Genomic DNA, 19,979 nt, shown 5'->3' with positions numbered 1-19,979 from the left:
GACTAGTGAGGGAGTCCATCAAGACACCTATGACATCAAGAGAATTAAAGCCTGCAGCATGCGGGAGGCCCAAGGTCAAATGAAACGTTATTTGGATCTGATGAAACAAAAATCAGACTAGATGCTGTTTGGCCGGCACTGAACATTGCACATCATACACTATGAGGCATTTATTTATTTATATATATATATATATATATATATATATATATATATATATATATATATATATATATATATATATATATATATATATAAGCTACAGTCCCATGGATCTAAAATTTCTGAATAATATGTGCAACTGTAATCACAGGAACATCAAGCTGCTTGGAGATGATCTTATAACCTTTACCTTTAACATGCTTGTCTATAATTTTCTTTCTAATCTCCTGAGACAACTCTTTCCTTCGCTTCCTCTGGTCCATGTTGAGTGTGGTACACACCATGTCACCAAACAGCACAGTGACTACCTGTAGCCCTATATACAGACTGACTGATTACAAGATTGCAGACACCTGTGATGCTACTTAGTGGACACACCTTGATTTAACATGTCCCTTTTGGTCACATTATTTTCAGGGGTACCATCATTTTTGCCCAGGCCTGTTTAATGAGTTTACTTTTTTAAATAATTCTGTTGAAGCATGCTTTAAAATCAATGTTGGATTTTCATTGGTAAATTTTCATAGATTATTATTTCATAGATATTTTTATTTATTATTACTTTTGTCAGATTCAAGTTATTTCTGACAATGTGACCATTGTGGGTTTTCTCTTATTAACCGAGGGGTACCAACACGTGTCAATAATAAAGAGTTGCAGTTTAATTGTCAAAACATTTCAGCCCAAGGTCTTTTCTTTAGTGGGACCACTCACTTTGAACACCAAAAATGCTGGTTATTGTAGTTCAAGGCCACAGCTGCTAGGGGGCAGTAGAAATGTGAAATCTGATTTAAGAAACTAGGGTTAAATTAAGCATTGGCCTCAAATAAAACTCAATAAACTCAAATAAAAAAAAGATCTGAGACTAACATTCTACAAATGGTTTATTCTAAACAGTGAAATAAGAAATAAAAAACCCGTATAAGTGTAATACATTCAAACAACACAAAGATCAGGAAAATACTGTCACAGCCAATGTTCCTATAAACTGTGAAGCTAAAAGCACTGACAAGTACAAGGATGGGTCATCTAATACAAACAAGCACAGAAAGAAGGCGGGGGGCACTTTCACAGCAATACCTTATATTATATTTAGTGCTGTCTTTGGTAAGAATTCATTTGAACCACAGCTGTTATTTTACTGCCAGTCAACCTGCTTTGTAAAAGGAGGATGATTGACTCATCACTCACAGGACAAACAGACAAACAGGAGGTCCCTTCGATTAACCTTTCAGTAACCGTAATGGTGATAGCCCTCATGACCATAACCCTCATGGTGATCATCCTCTGGGCAGCGCATGCCAAGAGAAAGCTGAATGGCCATCTCTTGCCTGCGGAGCTGCATGGAGTCGATCAGGTCGTAGATGATGGACATGGACCACATGGGCGACGGGTACCAGGACTTAACGTTGCCATCTTTCCCCACCAGCAGCATGGAGAAGTACTCTGGACTGACCTGGAAGTAGTTCCTGATGTCACGCACCAGTGTAGCAGAAATATCCTCGCGGTCCATAGTTGCACTTCCTTTGATAGGAGGAGGGACAGGTGGGTTAAGTAAGAAATAACAAGCAACCCCCCCCTTTTTTATGCTCTCCTGGAGTCCTTTATCCGCCTTCCTCCTCCATCACTGGGGATTGAAATTGCAGATAAACTAAACTAATCCTATCAGGATGTCTTAATGCTGAGTATCAGCCGATGCTGATCCGATCCGAGCGTTTCAGTAATAGTTAAGTTTTGTTCTGTTTTCATGCTCCACTGTAAAATGGTTACACTGCAGACTCTAAACTCTTATTTAAGTCCTGAGAATGTCCTTATTGCTGCCAGCTGGGCAATAATGTCCAATAATGGTGCCTTGAGGTCACCAGATGGCACTCTGAACACTGTGGTTAAAACAAAGGCTCTGAATAGGTGTGATCCTGCACAATGCACTTTATGCTACACGTATTCGGATGCCAGCCTTACCGTTGATTGGGTAGAGCTCCAAGACACCACCCATATCGTCCATGTTCTTCCCCACCAGCTTCAGCACAGATAAGTGACGCAGGCCTGCAGCAGGAGATGAGAAACACCAGGTGTTCACAAACACAGGGCTAACCTAGCTCAGTAAGAGCACACAACATAAAGATCATCTACTGGAGCAAAGCCCCAACCCCCCCTCCTCTCTTCTGGCCCATGCTGAACACAGACTACAGGAACATGTTTCGGTCTGTGTTCTCCGCGTCAAGAGCAGGAATGTAATAGGAATCAAAGATGTCCGTTGTTTCTTTTTGGTCTGGAAGGAATCCTAAAAAGTTACAAGGGCATCAGTCAAACTGTCATGCTTTGGAGAGGAAGTGGTCTCTGCTGGATTGCTATGCACAACCCAGACACCCACAGATCCTACTGGACCACGGAGAACGTTGGGAAGGATTCCTAGGAATGCCCCCCTCACCGATAGCTAAAAAAAGAAAGTCACCACATTGGAGATCTAAAAAAAAAAAAAAAAAAAAAAAAAACCCCACACACATTCATCTTTATTTCATTAGTGCCATCCCTTTGAGGCACAACAGACTGTGCAATTGAAGAGGAGCTCATTGTGCAGAAAAAGGCTGTTTCAAATCAGAAGTAATTCAGCAACAGCACACGAGTGGGCTTTTTCCTTCCACCAGGCTTCTTGGTTAACAGTTAATGGTAGGGTTGGGCCATTTGACAACAAAATGTTATTATGCTATTATACTATGATATTAAGAGAAATGTCAATATACGATACAAGATGGTAAAAACCTTAAAGTAAGATGTTAAAGTATCAGTATGTATTGGTAATAGAGGTGGACCGATGTTTTTTGGGGCTACATTTAAAATGCTGTTGCTATAAAAAATGCTTCTATAGTTTGAGATGGTAAAATAAAGTTGTTGCAATGTTTTTCTATGACATAATTTGCACAGCACTGTACTCTGTTGAGTGGCATCCTTCCGGAAACCAAACTGTTTCCACACAAATGACCTATACATAATATTTTTTGGAATGTATTCACACACAAATAGTTACTTGCATAGCAGATGTGATATTACAAAAATGGTAACTTCTATGGTCAGTCCCAGCTTGTAGTAGTCATATGCAAAAGGAAGGGCACCCCGTTAACGTGACATGTCTGAATTGTGTAAGAGGTTCGACTTTAATTTGGCTTTTGTCTACAAAACATAGCGCACAATTTCTACTTAATAAAATAAAACATAACAGTGTACACAATGTACTGTACATGCCTCATTTAACATTTCACTCTATAATTTGAGCACATAAGGATTGAATGAGTTCCAATGTGCAGGAGGATGTAAAGGATGTTAACTGACTTGAAAGTTGACAAAGTTAATGGCACAACTGTACATGAACGCAGCACAGAAAACAACTTAGTGGTGCCTTGGCCATTTTCTCTAGGTTAATTATGGCAACATATGACTAGATAGATCAGTAGGTGATCAGCCACAGCCGCTACAGTTGTAGGTTTGTATCTAATTTCAAGCTGTTGGCTTGCACAAAGAGTAATTTGTTTTCCAGATACAATAATGTGATGTTTTGTTTTTGTTTGTTTTTTTTGATAATCTTACCCAGATTGCAGGCCTGACTTGTCATAGCATAAAGCTGCTGCTGATAGGCCCACTCCTCATGGTCAGGGGTGGAGATTACAAGTAGCCTCCGCCTCCAGCGAAACCTTAAAAAGATAAGAATAAGATAAGAACACACAAGTGAACACAAGTATATTCAGGAATAACTTTTGATCAATTACAATGGGATTGGGTCATTCATGGTTGTATCAAAAAAGTAAAATCAGCCAGTAGGGGAGTAAAATTTGAGCTAAAAAACAAAAATCCTCTGAAACCTGGAGAGGAAATTCTCAAGAGATCTGGATTTGTCTTCTTTCTTGCAAGCAATTCCAAGCTTTCTCTGAAGCTCCATCTCTTTAAGACGTGATGAGAAGGTGTCGATGTAGTCAAACACTGCCTTCATGATAATGGGAACTTCATACTCTTGCTGTAACAGAAGGATGGAACAGAACATTTAAACCTAAATGTCAACCTAAAAGTATAGATTAATAAATATGACCCAGCTGGATACGTAGTGCTGTCCAATTAGTTGTGTCTGACAAATGTGAGGTTCATAAGCATAGAAATGAACAATAACATTTTTCTCAAACCTGCATTTATAATACTCTTTTCCTACAGATCAGGAGACAGTGGCCACAGAAAAATCAGGGTGACCCGATTTTTCACAGCCCTAAGACACAGTAAATAAATCCATTCAATAATGGGATACATAATTAGTCTACTACTCCGTGGGGACAGTGGGGTATAAAACACTGGGTAAAAGCACCACACTTCCCTCCAAATATACTGTTATTCAGTAAAGGCAGGAAATCTCACTGAATTGAAACATGCAAGCACCAGTGACTTCATAAATCTGAAAAATAAAAACATCTCATTAAATTTCCACAGCCAATCCATCTGGGTAAAAGGGCCCACCACTGTGAATGAAATAATGAATCTATTCTAATAAATCTAGTCTTTCATGGATGGCTTGACATTACTGGTTAACTGCTTGTTACTGTTGCTTCATCATTCAAATCATTTATACGTTATATAAATAATTATTTTATGTTGTTTTTAAATAAACAATCCTTTTGACAAAACTGCACTGCAGTGAGCTTATTTGGATTGGGGTGAGCATTATGCTCAACCAGACGTTTTCGTCTTTTAAAGATGTAGATCTTTATTTTAAATTATTATTGTAGGAGAGATTAATAATAACATTTTAACATCATATATGCTTCTGGAATTAATGTACTGTGCTCTAAGAAATGTCTGCATGTACCCCACCTAAAATATCGACACCTCCCCCTTAGCAGGTATATGCGCAGGGGAAACTACCCAGAATTGCAGAACCAAGACAAAAGCCTGACCTGAATTCTGTGGGCTGTGCTCTTATCATGATGCTGATTGAAACTTACAGCTGCAAGCAAGATGCTAAACATCCACATCTTCAGTTCAGTGAGACTCAGATACGGAATTGTCTAGACCGATGCTTCTGGTCTGCATTTAAAACAAGCTGCACTTTCAGTTGCTGCAAGGACATTTTATTTAAAAAGTTGCTCTCCGTGTTTCAATGACAACATGTGTATTGATCAGTTCTGAACTTGTCATTGTCATATTGAAGGGACTGTGTATGCATTAGTTAGTTGTTATGAGGGATGCGTATTGGCAAGAACCTGTCAATTTTTTAAAAATCTAATTTTAGGTAAACTTATAGTATATATAAAAAAAACAACACCGTCACATGCATAAAATCTGGGTAATAGAAAAATGTACTTCTTATGCAATCAGAAAAGGGATCTACAGACAGTGTACAACACTGCTCCCTAGTGGTCAAGGTTTAAACTCAAACACAAAATTAACCACTGTCTGCCACCATTCTTAACCAGAATTAATGCTGTGTTTTTAAGAATCAATACAGTATAATAAAACAATATATAATACCACGATATATTACGCTAGTGTCTTACAACCCTGGTTGTTACAAGCTAGGATAGGACATGTGGACTGGTGTTGCAACTGAAATTTAGTAAAACGATACTACAAAGCACAAACTAATGACGATGCGTAAATGGTGCAACCGAATCTCGATTCTAAATCTAGCTATTTGTCTTTCCAAAAATGTAATTTATCTTACCCCACACCTCTATCCCTTCGACTGCATGAAATAAAAGAAACAAACCTTTACTTTAATGTCAAAGTCAGTCAGCACCATGTAGAAGTCATTGTAAACCAAGCCAAGCTCCTTCCGGAAAGCTGTGATAAGTTCCTGGTTGATGAGGTCACTGTCTGGCAGGCCTCGCACAGGCTTGTCCTGCTCTGTAAACCACAAAACAAACAAAACAAAAGACCACTTGAATATGGCAAACGTTCCAAATACTGACACCAAACAGATGAGAAGTTGAGAAATCCACCCTTTACCCATTTGGTAATGCTCTATCTTCATGGTTCCATTGCCGAGGGGCCCGAAAATAGTGATGATGGAGATTTTGCGCAGAGCCATGTCACACACCTGCTCCAAATACTCATCCCTCTGCTGACTGTACATGCGATTCTGTTCATTGGGAGCAGTTATTACCTGCAAATAGTCATAAAAAAAGATTCATAGATTTTTACCAGTATATTTTCAGGGCCAAGTTAACAACATTTCTAATGTTGAGATATAAACAAAGTCATTCAGAGTGGTTTGTGTTGTGGAGAATCTACTAACTTTTCACTGCAGTGATAACAGGAAGGAGGGGTTGTAATGTCTGCTATACAAATATACTGTACATAACACCCTACATATATGTACCTCGCTGCCAAGAATGAATTTTCAAAGATCTGTTTTTGGGCAAAATATTCTCTAAGCTCCAAGTGATTTATACTTGTGATTCACCATGTAATACTTGTTGTGATGTAGCGGCAATAAATGCTTCAGATTTCAGATTCCAAATATAATCACTGTGACTCATTCACGTTCAATAAGCATCTCTAGAACCAAGCACTTCACTCCAACTCATTCTGTATGATGTACTTATCTTAGCATTATCCACTCTGTAGAAATGCCTGCCTAACACACACACACACACACACACACACGCGCACACGCACACGCACACGCTCTGATTCGAGTTACTCACTAGAAGACGTCTTCTTTTCTCAAAATAACTCAGAAATGTCTCCAGCGATCTCTTGGGGTCAGGCTGCCTTTCTGTGGGTCTGCCAAGTGAGTCTTTTTCCTCCAAGTTGCTCGTTTTCTTTGGTGCATTTCTGTTGCGAAGATTAGCCTCTGCCTCCTTGGAAGCTTTTGGTGCTTTTTTCTCTGAAATGTTTTTCTTCACGGGTTTCTCCGGTTTCTCTGTCTTTTTCTTCTTCTCAGCTTTGGCAGGCATGGTCTTACCTGCTTTAGTGGCCATCAGACTCTCCTCGGTAGGTTTTCCTGCCTCCCGCTCTGCTGCATGTTGACTCATCTGTTCTCTCTCTACATTTTTCCCCTTTGGGAGTTTGTCCCTGATGGGCTTCCGTCTGCGGGCCTGAGGTGGTGAGGCTCCAGGAGAAACTTTATCTGGGCGGTCTTTGTGTTTATCTCTGCGCTGGGGGATGAAGTCAGAGGTAATAGAGGGATAGGTTACTGCATTACTGTGATCCCTCGGTTGGCTGGGGAGTTCAGAGGTACTTACTGGGTCTTTTTGTCTGTGTGATGGTGTAGGTGGGTCTGTATGCTCTGCTGTGGTGGGCAGAGTGGTGGAGGTGGTGGTTGTTGAGGGCAGGGTAGTGGGTAGGGTAGTTGAGACCGTAGTAGTAGTAGTAGTTGTAGTCGGCTGGATTGTGGCTATGAATGCAGTAGTCGCAAGTTTTGTGGTAGCTATGGATGTGGTTGTTGGTCTTGTAGTTGTTTTGCTGGTGGTGGTGGTGGCCGTGGTGGGATGGGTTGAACTCCTGGTAGGCTGAGGCGTAGGCCTCGCCCCCTTCTGCCTCTCATTGTTCTGTGTTTCTTGGGGCTTGGAGCCTGCTGTCTTTGTCTCAACCGACTGCACCACCTGCCCCTCCATTCCTGCTGCCCTGCACTTCTCTACAAAGCCTTTCTGCCTGGCCTTCTCCAGCCTACGCATGGGCGTCTGGTCGATCACCTCATACACGGCCTCCAGACGCACCGGGTATGGGTATCTCTCCTCCACCTGCAGGGTTTTCCTCAGCAGCACCATGGCAAACTTCCCCTGCTCCAGCTTCAGAAAGCTCATCAGCCTGGGCACCACATCCGGGTCGAGTGGCTCCTCTGCAACAGAGCCCTGGTTGCTGACGCGTCTGACTTTGCCCCCCATCTCACTCTTGTCATGGAACATCACAACCTGCTGCATGTGTCGCTCCGCCATCTCACAGTACACATTTGGTTTGAGCAAGGTCATCATCAGCCTGTAGTACCCGTCCGACTCGTGGGGGGCCGAAATGACCAGCACCCGGTTTCTGCCCGCAAAACCAGCCAGGACATTTATGGAGCTGGTGCCATTGGGTACACGGAACGAGGACACCTGTGGACCCTGTCGGGGTGAACTGGTGTCTGGAGGGGGGACGTTGACAGGTTTCCGGGCTGGTACAGGTCTGCGTCCCTTCATGACTCTCTTGGTTGGTGATCTGGAGGAATCTGTAGCTTGATCTGCCTGAGGAAGTCCTGCTGTGTTCCCTGAGACGGCTGCAGCTCTGCCTGCAGACTGTGCAACACTGGCCATGTAACCGCTGACAATACTGTTGGACTGGGAGCCTGCATGGTTACGTGTTTCCCTTAAGTGTGTGCCCACTGACGACTTGAAACCTGATGCGTGTGCTGTCCATACCAGAACACACAAAACCACATGTACCTCAAACAGCTTCATTTCAGCGCAGTTATGGGCGAGTATTCACTATTTAGGCATCGAAAACGGCCCACCTATCTGCCTGTTTTAGGATAAGGTCCAATTTTACACAACTTTCCCAGACAATGAGCAGTCCACGCTAATTTCCTAACGCCAGCCTGGAAGTCCAAAAACGTTTTTAAAAAAGTCAAATGGAGGTGAGCAAACATCACATAGGTGTCCAGTCAACGACACGGAGGTATTCCCACTCAGTGCGAACAGTTTCTCTCTTGTTCTGGTCGCTTTGGGGTCTAACGAAGTCTCCCCAATTGAAGAGTGCTGCACACTCGCGTGTAAACTGTACGTGGGGGGAAACAGCAACTGCCCAGTCAACACTGCACGGAAAGCAGGCAGAAACTCACCCGTTCAACCAGGAGAGCCTGTGTCTGTCTGCTCGCCTTCTTCTTCAACTGACGGCGTAGAAAGATCTCGCTGCTCTGAACGGGACCATAGCCTCCATCGGTTCTCACCGCCCTCTAAGGTCCACGCATTACAGGAACGAGTGGAGACCGGAGGAGGTTCGCGTTGGAACGGCAGAGCTCTCAGCACGCGTCATTTTCTTTCCCACCCGTTTTCCGTCGAATCTCGTCTGCAGCGCTGGATTGGCTAGCAGCTTCTCGGCTCCGCCCATCCCTGCTGGCGCGCATGCGCTACGTGGCCCCGTTACAAAGCGTCTGGTGTAAGGAGTCTAGAAGAAGCCAAGTAAATGCATGTAGACTCAAGTAGCTAGACATAATGACTGAGTGCACTAGCCATACTTCTGGGCTACTTTAGCCATGTAGATTTAAACTATCCTGACTAACTAGTTTACAAGTAGATTTACTAGCCCAGTACACTAAACTAGCCTATAAGTTGACTGGCTAATGTAAGACAAGAAGACAAAGCATAGAACAATACCCTGGACATTCTACATTTACAAATATTTCTATCATTATTTATTAGCCACCTGCTATCCCCTTTCCGGATTGCACAGTGGATTCGTGCCATGTCCTTTCTTATCTCTTACACTGCACACAAACTGCACTGCACAAATCCTTCTAAATCTCTATCTCTATTAATATGTATATATGTTTACATGGTATACATATGTATACCACCTACCTAATAGTGGGAATAATCACCCTTGGCTCGGATGACATTAGCGACATTAGCGTGTTGAACTGTATTAGGTACCATTTGCCAGAGTTGTCGTTCCCCTCTGACATCAATGGCCCTTGGGGCACCACTGTTACACCACTGGGAGGCACTCAATATGTAAGGGGCAGCTGTACAACATCCCACATAGTAAGTGGTTTCCAAGATGCTACTATCCTTCGTCCCCTGGTCATATCAGAACATTATGACCATGACTGGTTTGGAAGTCAAAGACGTCACAGATGCCATGTGACAGAGTTTGTTGCATGTATAAATCAGCGAGCACACCAGTCAGTTGTAGCAGAGTGCAAAACAACTGTCATGTGCAAAGGACGCAATTAGACTAATGTCTAAAAGGGCATTATAATTGGGTACTGGGCAAAGGGTAGTAGCATCTCGGAAATCTAGGGAAAACTTTGTGGGATGTTCTAGAGTGATCGTAGTGAAGGTGTTATGAGAATGGGAGTGCCTCCCAACTGGTTATCGTGTTATCATATGATTGGACCACCATCAACGTCTTTAACTTCTTTTGGTACTACAAATAAAGTTTTATTTGATGTGAAGTTTTGATATTTTATATCAATTTGAAATGTGATCATTTCTGTCTTTAGGTATTTTAAAGAAGAAACAGTTACAAGTGACAATATTAAACATTAATATTATTAGTAGATAATGTATTTTTATCTATAAAAATAAAATTAAAATAGTAAAATATAAAGTAATATAAAGTAGCAAAGACCATAGTGGGTAATAATGTTTAATAATGCTAACTTAGATCAATATTATTATTCCTAATAAAATGTATGTTTCAACAATGAAACAGTATGTTTCTACTGAGACTGAAATCTTGAATGTATATTCATTTTTATGATTATAAGGGGATACAGTGATACAGTTGGTAGTGCGTATGCAACACAGTTCCAAATGCCCTGGGTATGTGGGTTCCTCATTTCATCTTCTGTGTGGAGTTCAATATGTCTGGGTACAAGGATTTTATCTGTATACTCCGGTTTCTATCCAGCTTCCCAGGCAACTATCCAGCACATGGTAGGTGAGCTGGCTATAACAAATTGACCCAAGGTATCCTATGATAGCTTGGCACCTTCTCCAGGGAGTATTCCTGCCTTGCAGCTAAGTATTCTTGGTTGGCTCCAGATCTACTGCAGCCCTGACTAGGAGGAAACAAATATGAAGATACACACACACCCATATGCATTACAGGAGGCATTATCATGGAATAAACAATCTAAACAAGAGAAATAAGTGAGTAAATATTTCTGGTTGGTTAAAGCTACCAGCATCGAAACACGTGTTGATGAGACATTTGATGGCACTGGATGAATCACATGCAAGGCTGGGAGTGTTCAAGCCCATGGTTACTGTATATTGGAAACAGGTGATAGATGAGAGTGAAAGAGAGATTGCCATCTGCTGGTAGTGATTGTAGTGAAGGAGGATCCAAAACACAATACAGAAGAGGTTACATTTTGATGGTTGCCTTGGTCTGAAATATACAGTTCACAAATATGTTAAATTGTGTTCCTAGGAGAGCACTTCCCAAAATCATTCCCTTATGGTTGTATCTGGCATTCCATCAAGACAAGGGACTGAAACCGAAGACAAATGTGTATAATTACCTTGCAGCATGCTATTCATATGCAATTCAGTTCAGTGGTTCAAATGATTAAAATGGTTCAAATGGTCAGTTACTCTGAATGTCTTTGTTCACAATTGTGCACAGAAGATTAATTTACCATCTATGATCTGAACTAGGGATCACACCATATTCAACACAAAAAGTAATTACAAAAAACACCATACTGTAAAAACAAAAAGTCAAATTAAAATGATAAAGTGACTTATGATGAGTTGACAGTTAGAACACTGTGCCGTCCTAGAGATGTGAAATTACACTACATGCAAACACAGTTTTGAGTGAACTTACCCTGCTGTTCTTTCTTGGTCACAGATATGTACATGGCTTAACAGCTCTAGAGTAGTGCAACCATCTAAATGAGTTCAGTAAACCTACACAGATGTTCTGACCTTCTGTTATATGTATATGTTAACAATGGTAAAATAGTAGAACATTTTTCGGGAAATAAAACAATGACTCTGGCATCAAGGGAAGCTTTTGTAACTATTTTGTGTAAAACCTCTCTGTGATGTAGCTTTTAGAAGCATTTCAGACACATATTACATCAAACCACTGAATGATTTTGCTTGCATCAAAACAATTATAAATAAACTTAAAATGTAAAAATCAGTGGAATCTACTTATAGCATTTCCCCGTAATTTGAATGGCCACCACTCTCCAATGAACATATGGTTCTAGCTACACACACACACACTGGGCCTTTTAATGTAAGCCTCTTAGCACTAATGCATTTGTTGCTGAGTGAGCACAGGATAGGACACATCTCCGCACAGCACTCAGAGGAATTTAAGAAGGCAATTAAGAACTACAAAGATTGTAATTATGTCATGGATTCAGCTAGGACACTGCTCAGAAAATAGTACAGAGAGAACCACACAAAATCAGTGGAAGTGCAGTTAATTAGGCAGAATGTCAAAAGATGTGGTGGGGATGTGGGAGGTGTCTCTGAGTGACGGGATTTACCAGATTGAATTTGAACATGGAACCACCACAGGGAAACGTGTCATATACATCAATGGAAAAGTGAGTTATAATGTATATTATCTATTTATTTGCCTGTCTGTATGTCTAGAAAATATATTTAATCACCTTCCAGCATGCTATTCATATACAAAGGTTTGCCCTTAAAGGGGAATTCCATCAAATGTTCTGCACTGAAACAAAGTCATTCTGAATGTCTGTTTTCAGTGGTGCACAGAGGATACACTTATAGACTATGACACAAACTAGGGATCACACCGTATATAACAAAAATAAAATACTGTAGAAAAATGAAAGTTAGGTCAAATTAAAACAATACAGTGACTTACAGTGAATTAGAACCTATAGCTGTAAAAATGTAGCTTTCTGTTCATTCTTGGTCACAGATACGCACATGGCTTAACAGCTCTAGTGTGGAGCAGTTGTCATCAGTGAACCTACACTGATGTTTTAAGCAGTTATACATATGGTAAAATAGTAGTACATTTGGGGGAAAACATCTATATATCTATCTAGATCATGTAGATTTTGTAGTTGCAATGTCAATCTTGTAGGTGCAGCCGAATATATAACGTCATATTCATTCCAGTCTAACCGTGTCACAGCTTAATAATGTTACATATTGATTCTAACAGTGTTACAGTTTATTAATGTTACATAATCCTTCTAGTCTAACAATGTTACAGTATAATAATGTTACATGTTCACTGAATTTTTGTCTTGTTTAATTTCATTTTGTAGGAGGTCTTCAGGAGGGACTGGATGTTCAAATTGGTGGGCAAGGAGACATTTCCAGTTGGAAGTACAGGTGCCAAAGCCACCATAAATATTGAGGCAATTACTGGCTTTGTTTATGAGTACACTCTGGAAATCAATGGGAAAAGCCTCCAATCATTTTTGGACAACCGTTCCAAAATATCCAAAACCTGGCTTCTGAAACTAGATGGTGCAGACTGCAGGGTTGTACTGGGTAAGAGAGGAAAATTATTACTCATAATTAAGTTGTCTGTCATTGACAAAGCATTGCTGTTTTACTGACAATAAACAAGTTTAAAGGTGTGTGTACATTTTGGAGAGACATGTTTTTGTTTGACAGTGACAATATAGATCATTCTAGCTGTTTATAGTACATGTGCTGTAAACAATATGTTGTGTTTAACATGTGTTTTACATGACAAATTAAAAACCAGTTAGTTCAAATAATCCTTGTTTTTATAATTTATCAGAGAAAGATAGCATGGATGTGTGGTGCAATGGGCAACAGATGGAAACCACGGTGAGATACTTAAGGAATTTACCTGTTACTGTTTAATCTATGGTTTTAATGAAATGGCTCATAAATCTTTACAAAAATTACTAATTTAAAACACTCAGTGTCGGAAGTCTGCTTCTTTAGTTGTGCTCTTGAAGTTCTACAATGCTGACAATGCTGCAGAGAAGTTTTTAAAGACACAAGCGACTGTTATATTTGTCAGTGGAAAACTAAAGAAACAAGCTTTCAAAAGTTGGTATCAATGTTTTCAGTAAAATAAATTTCATTTGGTTAAAGATAAATTTATAAATTCATTCTTATATGTTATAAAATTCATGTTTTGAATACTTTTAGAATGCTTTTTTTAACCAATTGTGAATTTGTAAGAAAAAAAGAAATGAGGAACAGAGTAGATTGTAAGATGAGAAAGCTATAGAACAGCAACAACAAGTTACAATACAATTATTGACCAGAAGGCTTTCAAAAGTGCAAATCAAATCTTTAGGCAAATAACACAGCATTTGTGCACATTTAGGAAGACTGTGTTTATTTGATTTTTCTTGCAGTACACTATTAAAAGGGAGTTTTAAGGATTCTTTAGGAAAGGCAATGGTTCTGTTTAAAACCTTAACATGATTTATTACATTTATTATCCTAAATATAGTCAAGACATGTTTAGTATCTGAAGTTTGCTTCTTTGTTTTACATAGGGAGATGCTAGGCGAGGCTAGGTTGATATCAAACACTGGACCTAGACTGTCACCAATCAAACCACTCAAAACACATACAGATCTTCAATGGTTCTGCACAGACAAATCCATGTGGTTTAGAACACATTTTTTAGACTTAGGTGAATAGTTGGGAGTAACCAGAACCACACTCACCTTAGTAGAGTAAGTGGTATTGCTTTGCACGTTTCAGTCCAGACTAACAGCAGACTAGTTCTAAAAAGCAGGATGTTGTAGTTTAATTTTTATTGTAAACATTTGAAAAAGGTCTGTGCTGTTTTAGTATTTATTTTCTATAGATCGTCTAAGATTTTCTTTTGATTTGTGATACGAAAGATTCTGATATGTATTTACTGATATAAGATTAGTGACAGTCTATGTCCAGTGTTTGTTAGCAACATAGGCCTAGCATTTCCTGTTTAAAACTAAATCAGGTAATAATAAGTCAGGTGTAAAACATGGCTTGGCTGAGCGGAATAAATTGTGAATCACATTTTAATATATCAGCAAATATGTGATGTATTTGTGTGCATGTATGTAATTTTCTGTGGTTCACTTCTCTAACTGTGTACAGGGGGAGTTTTCAGATGAAGGCACTGAAACACACTTTGCAGTGGGGGACCATGAGTGTTGCATAAAAGCTACCAGCACTGGGAAGAAGAGGAAAGGAATAAACCACTCTCTGTTTGTGGATGGCACACGGGTTACGGAGGCCTCGGAATAAAAGGGTGGGACTTGAATGGAACTTCGCAAGTCAAGACTTAGAGACCTGATTTTCGGAACTCAAATGGCAAAGGACAGAAGACTACTGAAGGCTACTTTATTGCAGTGCTTCATAACAAGCAAGCTAGATAAAGAACAAGTAAAAAACTGCATTAAAATAGCTTTTTGGTTTACATTGTTTTAGTAGAAAATAAACATTCCTAAAAGTGTATACTGCATAGGCTAAATTCTGCAGAGCTTCTATTGAGTGTTTACCTTTCTGAATGCAAAATGCCTTCTCATATGCAGTGAACAAAGTAACATAAAAACAAATGATAATTCCAGGAAGTACTCTAGACATCTAATTGTATTTAAACACTAGGTTTTAAGAGAATTCTAGCTGGCCTGCTATGTAAATTGCAATATGTATATACACATGTGGACAAAATTGTTGGTACCCCTCGGTTAATGAAAGAAAAACCCACAATGGTCACAGAAATAATCAGAATCTGACAAAAGTAATAATAAATAGAAATTATATGAAAATGAACAAATGAAAATCTGACATTGATTTTGAACCATGCTTCAACAGAATTATTAAAAAAAAAACAACTCATGAAACAGGCCTGGACAAAAATGATGGTACCCTTAACTTAATATTTTGTTGCACAACCTTTTGAGGCAATCACTGCAATCAAACAATTTCTGTAACTGTCATCAAGACTTCACCTCTCAGCAGGTATTTTGGCCCACTCCTCATGAGCAAACTGCTCCAGTTGTCTCAGGTTTGAAGGGTGCTTTTTCCCGACGGCATGTTTCAGCTCCTTCCAAAGATGCTCAACAGGATTTAGGTCAGGGCTCAAAGAAGGCCACTTCAGAATAGTCCAATGTTTTTCTCTTAGCCATTCTTGGGTGTTTTTAGTTGTGTGTTCTGGGTCATTATCCTGTTGCAGGACCCATGACCTGCGACTGAGACCAAGCTTTCTGACACTGGGCAGCACATTTCTCTCTAGAATCCCTTGATAGTCTTGAGATTTCATTGTACCCTGCACATATTCAAGACACCCTGTGCCAGATGCAGCAAAGCAGCCCCAGAACATAACAGAGCCTCCTCCATGTTTCACAGTAGGGCACAGTGTTCTTTTCTTGATGTTTCATTTTATCGTCTGTAAACATAGAGCTGATATGCCTTGGCAAAAAGTTCCATCTGTCTATAGGACATTCTCCAAGAAGCTTTGAGGCTTGTCAACATGTAGTTTGGCAAATTTCAGTCTGGCTTTTTATGATTTGTTTTCAACAATGGTATCCTCCTTGGTCATCTCCCATGAAGTCCACTTTGGTTCAAACAATGACGAATGATGCGATCTGACACTGATGTTCCTTGAGCTTGAAGTTCACCTTTAATCTCTAAGTTTTTTCTGGGCTCTTTTTTTTACCATTCATTTTATCCGTCTCTTTGTCATCAATTTTCCTCCTGCAGCCACGTCCAGGGAGGTTGGCTACAGTCCCATGGATCTTAAATGTCTGAATAATATGTCCAACTGTAGTCACAGGAACATCAAGCTGCTTGGAGATGGTCTTATAACCTTTACCTTTAACATGCTTGTCTATAATTTTCTTTCTAATCTCCTGAGACAACTCTTTCCTTTGCTTCCTCTGGTCCAGGTTGAGTGTGGTACACACCATGTCACCAAACAGCACAGTGATACCTGTAGCCCTATATATAGGCCCACTGACTGATTACAAGATTGCAGACACCTGTGATGCTAAATAGTGGACACACCTTTATTTAACATGTCCCTTTGGTCACATTATTTTCAGGGGTACCATCATTTTTGCCCAGGCCTGTTTAATGAGTTTACTTTTTAAAATAATTCTGTTGAAGCATGGTTCAAAACCAATGTCTGATTTTTATTTGTTCATTTTCATAGAATTTTTTATTTATTATTACTTTTGTCAGATTCAAGTTATTTCTGTGACCATTGTGGGTTTTCTCTTATTAACCAAGGGGTACCAACAAATTTGTCCAAGTGTGTATCTGGGCAAGAAGTGTTTACTTTTTTAAACATTATTTAGAATAAATACAAATAACATTACATTGTAATATGGTGTGTGTGTGTGAATGTAACTATTTCCAAAGTACTGTATTGACAGTTTTCATGCAATACCTAGTTTTGCTTGTGGTTGCTTCCCAAATACAAATACAATATAGTGCACAGTGAACCACTTGCAGATGAGGTGAGTGAGTGACCTGAGTAACTTTACTGAACATAGCACATTCTGACTACTGTTTTTATTACTTACTGTTTATTTATATTTATTTTAATAAAAAATGGGGCAGCCATTGCCTAGATGTTAGACAAGCAGACATGGGATCAAAAGGTGCATTGATACAGTCTATCGTTTGATCTCCTTGACTGGCAGAAAGCGATGTTAAGGGAAATGAAGAAACAGTGCTTTCTTCAATGTCAATATTCACAGCTAAGGACTTCAATAAGGCTCCTAACCCAATTACTCTCCAAGCCCTGAGGTGGCTGCCCACTGCTCAAAGTGTGTGTGCTCTTTAGATTTAGGTTTGATAAGTACGAGATGGGGAGAAGGTTTCAGTAAAGCCCCACCTTACTCGCATGTCTGTAGTTTCCAGGTCATCGCTAATTTGAGCTGGGGACCATGTGCTTATCTAAGTGTGTCTCCTCCATGTTACCGCCTTCTCCTTATCTAGCCCCACCCCTCTGGTTATCGTTGCCAGATGATTACTGTTCTGTCTATGACTCTTTTGCCTTTTGCTTTAGTCAGTCCTTGTGATAAAGTCACTAAAGTATCTGACTCATCATCGGTACTCTCACAGGACAGTACAATTCAAAAGACTGGACAATGTAAAAGAATGTAATAAGACAAAAAAAATGAAGGTACTTCTTCTATGAGCCGGAAGGATCCACAGTGAACCTAGGTGAGGGGGAAAAAACACAACAGAACCTGTGCAGAAAAAAAGGTTAATTGAAGGCTAGTTAACTAATACATACCAGTAGAACATTGAGCTATAGCCATATAAATAGATCTATAAATGTTATATACATCATTGTTATCTTTAATGTTGTTCATTTTAATATTTAAGGACCTCCTTTAGTAATGCAACCTTCAGAGTGGTATGTCCCATGCCAATTAGGGAGGAGACTGTGCTGTGAAGTAACTGGGGGTTCAGCTTGCACAAGAAATTGTATGTATGGTTAATGTCTACATGGAATTTACCTGGAAGTGCCCATGTAGTCTCCTTGTGGAAATGTCTCTCCATGTCTACTGGATTTGCTACTACATCTTGTCCTGTTCATGTATCTGTAGTGTACAATATCCCATCGCCTTGACGGATGTGCTGATGGTCATGCCTGTTGGTTAGCCCATGTTTTGTATTTGAGTTTAGTTCTCTGGTTCTGCTGCTTTGGACATCCATGCTTTGGTTCACACTTCTTGTTTTGTTTTGTTTTGTTGTAATAAAGTAAGTCTTGCTTTTACATCCGGCCTCCTCGCAGTCTGTGACAGACCTGGAAGCTTAATGTAGAGGGTACGGGGAAATCTATTTAGTAGTGTGTTTCTAATTTGGAACATTAGTAATACAAACCGTAAAATCGGTATTTTCAAATATCCTAAGATGATGATATCAGCACTATGTGGTGTTTTCTACAGGCAAAAACACACTTACTGCCAAGTCTTAAACAATAAACAGCTCCCTTTTTCGAGCTGTCCCAGCAAAGCACAAACCCTTGACCTTCCTGCTTTAAGCTCAAGGAAGGTTTGTGGTTCCTTCCCCGACACAGTCCAATAGTGCACAGTGAAACTTGTAAAATTAAGGCGAGTGAGTGACCTGATGAGGTGAAAATTGATTTTGGGGGATAATCTGATATCATGTACAAACAAATAACAAGGTTTGCTCTGCTGTGTGTAGCAGTATACTAAGCGATAAATTAAAGGTAAATGAAGGCTAACAAAAAGCTGTCGGCAGATTATTTGTTTCATATTCTACTTTTTCTTGCATTTTATTTACATTTTTCATTGTATGACTGACGGATGACCAGACATTTTGTAAACTTTACAAATCTTTACATTTTTTTAAAGTAACATTAACACCAGAGGTTTTTACTTAGGTATAATTGTGAGGAAATAAATGTACCAGGTTACACTTTAGTCATTTACTTGATTAAATATTTTTGTGTGTTTAGTACACATTGATGACAGCACCTGTACTGGTCATTCTTCGTATCTTTAGGTTTAGACCAAGAAAGAGAAAGAGAAAAACTCAATAGACTTCAGTTCCCTTTGCTCACAGATGCTGGATGTTGGCTATTAAGAAGTTCCTCTACTGTTTTAGACGTTTTGTGGTGGCATTCTTATGTGTGAGCGATTTTACGACGCGATTTGAAATTAGCATACGACCAAGCTCAGCAAAGCCCTGGCTGATCTAATGCTGCGTCACACAGATCACACACCTCTACATTTTCAAATCAAATCAAATCAAATCAAATTTAATTTGTCACATACATAGTCATACACAGTATAACTTGCAGTGAAATGCTTTTTTGACAGTCTGCCCACATCAAGCTATACAATAAAAATCTACATTTAAACTTAACTAAACCTTAACTTAATGAAGTAAAGTGCAAAAGTGCAAAAGAAAAATAAAATAAAAATGAAGAAAATAAAAATAGAATAAGTTACATTTAAGTTAAAGAATAGAATATAAAAATATGAAAATATAGAAATATAAGCAAAAAAAAAATACAGAATACAAATATACAAATATATATACAGAGATGAAATAGGCTGCACTAATTAATGCACCTCTAATGTTGTTGAATGCCTTTTTTATTTTTGCAGCAGTGTGTAAAAAGAAAAGTGCCCTAACGCCTTGCTAAACCCCCGACTACAGACGGCA

At 39.4% G+C, this 19,979-nt stretch overlaps 2 protein-coding genes across 2 annotated transcripts; one reads left to right on the top strand and one right to left on the bottom strand.

The window, feature by feature from the left end:
• Positions 1-761: 761 nt before the first annotated feature.
• Positions 762-9,155, bottom strand: ccdc80l1 (coiled-coil domain containing 80 like 1). Its single transcript, XM_072682926.1, has 7 exons — positions 6,849-9,155; positions 6,148-6,304; positions 5,909-6,045; positions 4,020-4,171; positions 3,748-3,851; positions 2,125-2,208; positions 762-1,686 (listed from the first exon to the last, which is right to left on the bottom strand). The coding sequence occupies exons 1-7, from the start codon at positions 8,577-8,579 to the stop codon at positions 1,394-1,396; spliced, it is 2,658 nt and encodes an 885-aa protein (XP_072539027.1). The 5' UTR covers positions 8,580-9,155; the 3' UTR covers positions 762-1,393.
• A 3,143-nt stretch (positions 9,156-12,298) lies between these two features.
• On the top strand, positions 12,299-15,074 carry faimb (Fas apoptotic inhibitory molecule b). The gene is made up of 4 exons (XM_072682925.1): positions 12,299-12,412; positions 13,112-13,340; positions 13,597-13,646; positions 14,925-15,074. The coding sequence occupies exons 1-4, from the start codon at positions 12,299-12,301 to the stop codon at positions 15,072-15,074; spliced, it is 543 nt and encodes a 180-aa protein (XP_072539026.1).
• The last annotated feature ends 4,905 nt before the right edge of the window (positions 15,075-19,979 follow it).

Source organism: Salminus brasiliensis, chromosome 7 (genome assembly GCF_030463535.1).
Source record: "Salminus brasiliensis chromosome 7, fSalBra1.hap2, whole genome shotgun sequence".
Lineage (NCBI taxonomy): Eukaryota > Metazoa > Chordata > Actinopteri > Characiformes > Bryconidae > Salminus > Salminus brasiliensis.
This window is presented reverse-complemented; position numbering and strand designations above follow the sequence as displayed.